The sequence below is a fragment of the Zosterops lateralis genome, assembly GCF_965231275.1.
Source record: "Zosterops lateralis genome assembly, chromosome: 2".
Classification (NCBI taxonomy): Eukaryota; Metazoa; Chordata; class Aves; order Passeriformes; family Zosteropidae; genus Zosterops; species Zosterops lateralis.
The window spans coordinates 68,521,412-68,530,565 of record NC_139763.1 but is presented as its reverse complement, the minus strand read 5'-3'; the positions used below and the strand labels follow the sequence as shown (position 1 = coordinate 68,530,565).

The 9,154-nt window shown below is 44.1% G+C and overlaps 1 protein-coding gene across 1 annotated transcript in view; it reads left to right on the top strand.

Annotated features, from left to right (window-relative positions):
* The first annotated feature begins 407 nt into the window (after nt 1-407).
* Nucleotides 408-9,154, top strand: part of KL (klotho) — a 49,277-nt gene continuing 40,530 nt past the window's right edge. Inside the window, exon 1 of the mRNA XM_083855057.1 lies at nt 408-1,166. Coding sequence (XP_083711183.1) covers nt 414-1,166 — 753 coding nt within the window. The 5' untranslated portion in view covers nt 408-413. The remainder of the gene's footprint in view (nt 1,167-9,154) is intronic.

Below are 9,154 nucleotides of genomic sequence, written 5' to 3'. Positions count from 1 at the left end.
GCTCTTCCGATGGGGAGGAAGGCGGCAGGGCCCGGGCGAGGGTCCCGCTCCCGAGGGGACACCGGGGGGGCAGCGAGGGGCGGCCAAGGGCTGCGGCACCCCCCGCCCGCCTGCCGCTCGGGATCCGCGCCTTGGAGGGGCCGGGGAGGGGCCCACGGGCACCCTGAGGGGGCGAGAGCGCCCACCCATCCCGGAGCAGCCCCCGCCCCGCGTCCCCCTCTCCTCCCCGCCCGCCCCGTCTCACGCCCCGGCCCCCGCCCCCGGCGGCGGCTCTCCCCGTGGAACCGGCCGGGAAGGATGCGGGCGGCAGCTCCGAGGTAATTATTAATGGCCGTGCCCACCGGGGCGGGAGCGGGGGGGCCCGAGGTGAGATAAAATGGGGCGCTGGGAGGCGGGAGGTGCCGTCGCGGAGCATGGCCGGGAGCAGGGCCCTCGCCGTCTCTCTGCTGCTGCTGCTGCTGCTGGTGCGGCCGGGGCTGGGCGCGCCGGGGCAGGGCGCGGGCACCTGGTCCCGCTTCGCCCGGCTGCCGTACCCGCAGGACCAGCTCTTCCTCCACGACACCTTCCCCGACGGGTTCCTCTGGGGCGCGGGCAGCGCCGCCTACCAGACGGAGGGCGGCTGGCGGCAGGGCGGCAAGGGCCCGTCCGTGTGGGACGCCTTCGCCCACCGCCCCGCCACGCCGCCGGGGGCCGCCCCGACCGGGCCCGTGGGCGGCGACGTGGCCAGCGACAGCTACAACAACCTGTTCCGCGACCTGGAGGCGCTGCGGCGCCTGGGGGTCTCGCACTACCGCTTCTCGCTGTCCTGGGCCCGCCTGCTGCCCAACGGGACGGCGCCCGCCAACCCCGCGGGGCTGGCGCACTACGCGCGGCTGCTGGCCCGCCTGCGGGAGCTCGGCGTCGAGCCCGTCGTCACCCTCTACCACTGGGACCTGCCGCAGGCCCTGCAGGACGCCTTCGGCGGCTGGGCCAGCCCCGTCCTGCCCCGGCTCTTCCGCGACTACGCCGAGCTGTGCTTCCGGCACTTCGGCGGGCAGGTGCGCTACTGGCTGACCCTGGACAACCCCTACGTGGTGGCCTGGCACGGCTACGGCACCGGGCGGCTGCCGCCCGGCCTGCGGGGAGGGCCGCGCCTGGGCTACCGGGCCGCGCACCACCTGCTCCAGGTAAATGGCCCTGCCCCGACACCCGTGCCCTGCCCCGACACCGCCGGGGAAAACAAACCCCTGTGCCCCACAGAGTGCGGGCAGCAGATCCATAGGCAGAGGAGGCAAAAGTCATGGTGTAGGGCAGGAGGTGGGGAGTTAAAGGACTCCCTGTGTTTTGCAGAAATGTCCACTTCATTCAGCTCACAGCAGTTCAGTTGCCATTCGGGATGGGTGAGGGTCTGCAGTCTGTGCCCATCCAGTGCTGCCTTTCTAAGGTGGAAATGCTCAATATGACTGTAAAGGGAACTTGTGTGATTGATAAAAAGGCGTACTGAATTAATGGAGATGCTAGAACTGGCCAAAATGTTGTGCAGAGACATCTTCTTGAGAAGGTATTATTTTTTTTGAGTGTGAGCACTTTTTGAGGAAAGAGACCCTTAATTCCCCAGTTAGTCTTGTAAGTGGTGCAAGTAGTTTGCTCTACTTAATTTTTGGTCTTTGTATCTAAATGGTGTAAGTGTAATGTTTGCTGGGAGCAACCCGTGGGGATTTTCAGAGAGAATCAAACAGAAGTGTGTACAAAGCCTTCCAATGACAGGAGAAAGGATTCAGCCTAACTGGGATGGGGTGGTCATTTAGGCATGATCTCTTCACTTTAATATACATTCACAAATTCTGCTAATGTCTGTCTGCTCAGCACACACTTACTGACAGACGTTGTATCCTGATGAGTATTGTGTATTAGATGTGAGCATGAAGAAAACATCTAATGCATGCCTTATTTGACTATTTTTCCACTTTCCTGTATTACTTCTGCATTCTTTAATGCTACAAATAAGTCAAAGGGAAAATATAGATGGTGAAAATGTGGGTAAAATTTCAGGTTAATTTCCTCGTCCTGAAAACTTTAAGCTGGTCATGTAGTTACCATGGTGTGTACTTGTCTGTGCTTGAATATGTCCTGCATCACCTTAGTATCAGAGTTCCTCATAATCTCAAGCATGTGCCTGTTTTCATAGAAGTTCTGTGAAGGAAGGTATTGTTCTATTCAATGAATGAGAAACTGAGGCACAGTCTTGCCCACACCATGCCAAAGGTGTAATTAAACCAGGAAGGTCTACCAATACTTGCTTTAGTGACAGAACTGTAGTATTTAGTTTTGTCCCAGTGACTGGCAGTCAGGATTTGCATGAGTGAATGTTTCTTTTTATGCGCAGTGGAAGGCAGCTAGATACCACTCTTTCCCCCCACATTTTAGGAAAGGAGCTGAAACAGAGATGCAGTTAAAAGCCAAAGTGGCCACTGGTTGTTAATGCTCTTTTCCTGGCGTGTGATCTTTGTAGCATATTGGTCAGTTACATTGTACTTCCAGCTCTTCTACAAGTCATATCCCCAGATCTTAAATCACCTGCAGAGAACATCAGGCACATACATTCTGTGCAGAGGAGCTCACATCCCTGACTTCTCCAGGTAGGAGTCTTTGTGGAGGCAGAGGTAGAGCCCAGCTCTTCAGCACAGAGAAGTGAACAGCTTTAGCACTGAGATCCTCCTTCTCCTTTTTGCTTCTCTGCAGCATATTAATATTAGACTTTTCAACTTGTGCAAGCAATGAAGTAGGAGGAAGGTACCCAGTAAGGCTTCTTCACAGCCTGATATCCATAGAGAAAGTGTGTGCATTTGTGTAAGAAAAAAGTTCTGCCGTAGATGGTAAAGAGAGAATTATGTTTCCTGCGTAAATTAAACTTACACAGTTCTCGAGTGATGACTTGGCAACTTGAACGTTGTTCTTTTATGTGTGCCTGTGGGTTGTATAATTTTGTGGGCGAGTTTGGTCATTTTTTGGGAGCATGTACAGCTTTGGTTTGTGTTGAAGGGTGCACAGCAGTTTCTTTATCACACAAACTGCAGGATGTGTGTGGCTTTGGACCGTGTTGCTGGGAGATACAGTCCTCTTAGACCCACTGCAAAAGATGTGGCTGAATCCTCTCATGAAGAGGATCCCCTTTCATTGTCTAACCTTCTGCTCCTTATGTTGTGAGATCTGGTCCCTGGTTTCTTCTTAATCCTTTTTCCTTTTCTTTGCCATTCTTGCATTTTATCTTCTTTCCAGGGCAATTGAGTTTGCAGAACATGTTTGGTTTTTTTCGTAATTGTTCGTTTCTCAGCAAATGTGCAGACTAGCTCTTAATATGCATGATTTCTGACTTTTTTTCCTCTTATTTACAGTATGCAGTTTTAAGTGTCTTCTCTGCATTTATTCAAAGCAAAGACTTGCATAAGTCTTGCTAAAGCTGATGAAAGCTGATGCCTCCTAATTTATTTTACTGGATGCTAATTATGTTAAAAAGCAAAATAATTGCCTTTCAGTTCTTTAAAATCCAACCAATTTAAATGTGGATTCGGGGCTTTGTTTTTCTGAGCCACTTATTTATTGTCTGAAGAAATAATCAAATAAGAGTTTGATTCAATTTAGGTTGTTCAATTCAGAGCTGGTGAAAACAGGGCAATGAAGTTTGATTTAAGTAATGATGTTTGAATTCAGCTTGAGTGGATCTCATCATATTGTACTGAACTTTTTAATTGCCTCTAATTTTTCTGAACTTCCTTGTGAGTCGTAACAGATGCTAAATTGACAGAGACACTTTCTTATAGACAGGACCAAATAAAAATAGTGTAAAAAACTTTTAAGGAAAAATGATTTTATTAATGCATCTTTGATGTGTTCTTGAGGGTTGTTGATCAGTATTTGGTGAAAATTTCACCCTTTTATAGTATTTTCACTGACACTTGTTGCTTTTGATCTGTCTAAGCCCTTCGAATGTCGTAGGAAATAAGAGGAAGCTGTTCATGTTTATTCACAAAATAAATGGAATGGATCAAGTATATTTCATAAAAGTTGGCATTCTCTCAAGTCAAGAGCCAGAAAATGTAATGCCAACAATCTGTCATGTATATGATGCATCTTTTTTCTCCAAATAAGAGTTGAGATGTCAGTGTATTATGTTCTGGTTTTTGCAAATGCGTTTTTTCATTAATGGTTCACAGTATGTTGTCTGTGTTGAACATACTTGTATTTACTCAATATAAACAGCATTTGCAGAAACAGAAGAACACGTCGTTTCCCCGAAGAAGTGAGTGGAACTGCTGCCTGGAAACCAGTCACATAGCAACAGACTGATCTCTATTCCAAAACTCTTTCCAAAACAGAAGGTAAGTACTCTTTTGTTGACCTTCAGTGCTGAACCTAATAAACAGCATTTTCAGCATAGGAGAGTGGTCTTTTTTTGGTGTGTATTGTTTCTTTACAAGTTGGGACAGCCCTCAAATTTTCACTCAGTGCTAATGGAATGATGTGGAATTTTCCTGAAAGTAACATAGCTCACCATAGTTGTGAAGACATACCTAATTTATAGAAAAAAGGAGGAATACTGCTAAGTATTAGTATTTTTTTCCTATTCTTGCTTGCTTAAGGCATAATTCAAAGAAGAACAAAGAAATTGATTTGTGCCTGGGTTTGAGTATTAGTTGGGTGGTATATTAGGGTATATTTAGCTAGTGATTATTCTACTCATTAGTCATTTGAATCGGTTTTTTTTCAAGCACCAGATTTGACAGAGAAGTGCAGTCAAACTGTGGTGCAAGTTCAGGTCTAATGCTGCAGTTTTCTGTGCCAGTAGTAGACAAAAGTTAGACTATGTTCACAAATCATATTAAAAGCTATAGCAAGTTGGTTTTAAGCTTTAATCATGGAAAGAAAAAAAAAGCATTGATTTTCATTTTAAAATGTGATAAACAAAGGAGTTTGACTTTCAAGAATACTTGTTTTATTAAAATTAGCTCCAAAGATAGATTGCATAACTTTCCTTTTGCCATTCCTACCTGATTCCAAACATGTTTGTGAAAGGATTGTTGTTTTCAGATATCCCATTGTAACAAAAAAAGCAGTTTGTTACCTTTACAGAGTACTTTGATTTTTGCTCACAGAAATACCAGGACTGTATGGAGAATAAAGTGTTACCGTGGAAGAGTAAGAGTGGATCTCCCTCAAGTGTGGGGGTTCCATAACTTGAAAAGCTTTTTAGAGATTATAGGAAATCTTAGCAAAACTCAACAGGCAGGACCTGGAAAGACCACATTGAAGTGACTGAAGTGGAATGGAAGCAGCATTTGTTTGTTCTGTGCCTGGAAGAAAACCAGGTCAGGCCTGTAGGTATGTTAAGTCCCAGCTCAACTCTTTTGCTGTTCATTGTGAGTATGAGGATTTCTTGAGAGTCTTTTCAGTATAAGGATTTAGTGCTTGGTAGTTGTGGCTGTATAGTTGTGAATCTTAATAAATTCTGTTGGCAGCCCCAAATCTGTGTTTTCATGTCACATTTTAGGTGCCACCTGCCTGATTTCTAATCGCTGTTGTAGTTGTTGCTGGAGGCACCCAGGGGATACTTCTGGTTCCTGTCCAAGGTAGTCTAGTATGCTTCCTTTAAATAACAGTTGTTCATGTTGGGCAGGGCTCTGCTCAGTGCTGGGAAGATAATGACTGCTGGTTAACAGCAGTTTGATGCAGATAGGGGTGTTTAGATTGGCAACATAGAATTCACATCTGGTAAAATCTCACTGGGTATGTGAGTGTAAAGCTCCTTGATACTGTTCCATTTTGCATTAATAAGGCCTCATAAGGTGTGAGATACTCTTCATTCTTCCCTTCAAACCCTCTCCTCAAGCAGAGGAGATTCTGTGTTTGTTTTAGTTTTGAGGATCCCAGAATGAAGCATGTAGTAGTAGAACTCATGTCACTCTGTATGTCTTTGTATTACAAACTTCTCCAGTTTCCATTTCACTTTGGTTCTATGGATGGTTTCCAGTACTTAAAGGTAGTTGATGGACATAATTCCCAGCTGTACTTGGGACCCGCGAAATAAAGCTAGTGAAACACCTATTGTAGTTCAAGATAGTTCACCATTTTTTAGTGCCTGCATTTCCCTTTGGGCTGAAAGGTAGGAGCTCTTAGAGCTTTTCCCGTGATAGGTCCAGTAGAAATCTCTGTTCTGCAACCATCAGCAGGATGGAAGGGCAGACATTGTCCTTCTTTTTGAAAATATTGTCTTCTGTAGAGAAGAAATGCTTTATCGTGCAAGAGGAGGTTGTTCCACTCATCATGTACCCATCTTCTAGAAGGTCAAGTTCTGATTTGGTTGAAATGGCACTTACCTTAGGTTTGTTCCTCACACTTATTAACTCTTTCTTAACAGCATCTTCTTCCCAATGTGCTCTGGGCAACAAAATATTTTTCCCTACATCTTCCATTATTTCTTCAACTAGTTAGAAGCAGTGAATATGTCAATACAGCTGATGGCAATGTTGGGAAGCAGTGCCCATTAGGACAGGATGTAGGCATTTAGAGGCATTTTGTTTTAATTATTCTGGTTACTGTGATGCATACTCTTCTCACCTTGGGAGAAACCAGGAAGATCAGGTATGTATGTAGACACATCCATAGTTTGCTTAACTCTAGCTGAAGAGTCTTGTGGCTTTCAGTTAGTAATTGGCAGAGTTCAAAGGCAGTTTGATAATCCTTGCAAATGAGTGTGTGATTTCTGTGTTTGGTTGTTGCTGATGAACAGATGAAATGCTGAACTTAATCTGAAGGTGCAGGGCCAATGTTGGCAAAGTTTTAAAAAAGCCAAGAAGCCAGCAATCAAAGGAGTCTGCTTATACAGACTTGTAGGTAAAGAAATGTTCAGAGGAGAATTTTTTATTTTTTTTTTTCCCAAGATGGTAAAAATAAAGAAGAAAAAATTATGAAGACATGCTTCTGAAGAAGTAGAGGGGGTGATGAGGCCTGGTTGAATGAGGGTTTGGGCAACCTAGTCTAGTGTCAGTGTCCCCCCTACCCATGGCAGTGGGGTTGGAACTAGATGACTTTTAAGGTCCCATCCAATCAAAGATATTCTATGACAGATTTTAGCTTTAAAGGATGTGTGTTACCAGTTTTAAATATTTAGTTAATAAGCCACTCATGTTTGCATATTTTCTTGCCAAAGTATATAGAAAAATATCACAGTCAAAACTGTGAATGTTGATTTTAGATTAAATCAGAAGAATGGAACAGAAGAATATGGTTGTAGACAAAATCTTAGGATTCTTAGGAAATTACTGAAATGAAAATTGGACAGATCTCTGAAGGAGAAGGTGACTCATTGAATATGAACATGAAAGAAGAGATTGGCGTCTGGAGAAACAGCTGATTTACTTCACATGAGAGAAAACGTGTCAGCAGAAAGAGAAGGTGAGTTGTCCAGAAGAAGGAATAGCTAAGTACAAAAGGAGAAAGGGATAATTGGCCATTGCAAGAGGCTGGAGCCTTTGGTAAAATGAGATGAGTAGAAGATGAATGATGCCAAAAAAGGGAAGGAATTAAACACACCGTTGCTCTCTGTAAATACTCATGGACATAAATATCAGTGACAGTAAGAAAATTCAGAATTAAGAGACCATATACATACACACATGAAAGGATATAAGTACAGTTAGATTGACTCTTAGAAGTCATGGATAGCTTTGGAAGAAAGAGCTGCTGGAATGGCTTTTCAGTATTAATGGTAGGAACAAAAATCTTTTAAGACAGCTAAAGCAGTTTGGGAAGTAGACTTGGTGGCAATGGAGGTGACAGTAGCAATAAACACAAAATCTTCCACTTTGCTTTGCAAAATTCTTAACAGAATGATATAAGGCATGGTCTAAATCTGAGAACATCATTCAGTGAAAAAAAACCAAAATACAGTCTATATTAACAGTAAACAGTTTGTTTAGTCTGTCAGTGATGGCAACTTCTGGCTTGCTGTAGCTTCAGCTCTAATCTTAGAGCACAAAACACTCATAAAAAGCCTGGCCTATTAAGCTTGTGGTATGTCTCCCTGGAGATTTGTCAGGGAGGGTCCTTTGAGATGCACACTGTAAGAAAAAGGACTTTAAGAATATCTGGATTTGGCCACATTGAAGCCCATTTATATTGTTTCATCTTTATGTATGTTTAGTTTAGAAGAGATAGACTTCTGTGTTATGAAGAATTGCAAAAGTTTAAAGCTTTGTTTTGTTTTTATTCTGAAAAAACCTCAACCCATATTCTAAATTCTCCCAGTTACTGAAATCTTTACAGATGCTGTTTACAACAGTTGATGTAGGAACTGAGGTACTGGGCCCACATGTGGTTCCAGTGCCACCTGACAGCTGGATCTCTGTGAGGTCTGCATGATGGAAAGCACAGGAGCTTTTGCCCATCTCAGGATCTGGCCAGCCTGGGGGCTGAAAGGCCGGGGAGTGCTGCAAGACACCCTGCAATGCATTCTGCAGCAATGAGGGAGCTGGCAGGGGGCCTTGCACATTGCCAGGGGACTGTCACTTCAGTCTGAACAGGATCAATTTGTTACTTGCCCATTTGCTCTCATACTGACAGCTGAGATTTGATTTTTGTTTTCAGTCACAACTCCAAAGACAGCTGATTGGTTCAAAATTGGCTGGGAGAGACTGTCCTGTGGAAATGCCTTGAAATTTTATGAGTCCAAAAGTCAACCCAGGAATCCTTTTGTAGGTTTATCAGTTTAATGCTCTTACTAAGGACTAGAAAATGTTTGTACCACTGGGATTGTATTTTACAAGATATTTGCTTTTCAGTTGGGAAGACAGTAGCATCTGTTTTGATCCTGCTCCTAGAAATGACTTCAAATGGTCGGGTGGGGAAAGGGGACGGACTTGTAGCTGCTGGTCACACATTCTGGTAAGAGGTCACAGTGATTTTCCAGTGCCTTTTCTCAGTTAGCTTTTTTCTTGTTCTCTTGAATATGTAGTAGCTCCACTGGATCAGTTGTTTTTCAGAGCTGAGGGCAGAGTTTACTCAGCTTGTTTGTTTAACTTCCAGCATTTTAAGAAATGAAATAATTTTTTTGCTGCAGGCATGGAACTGTTGAACATAGTTATTGATTAATTATTCTAATTATGGTTCCTTAGATATT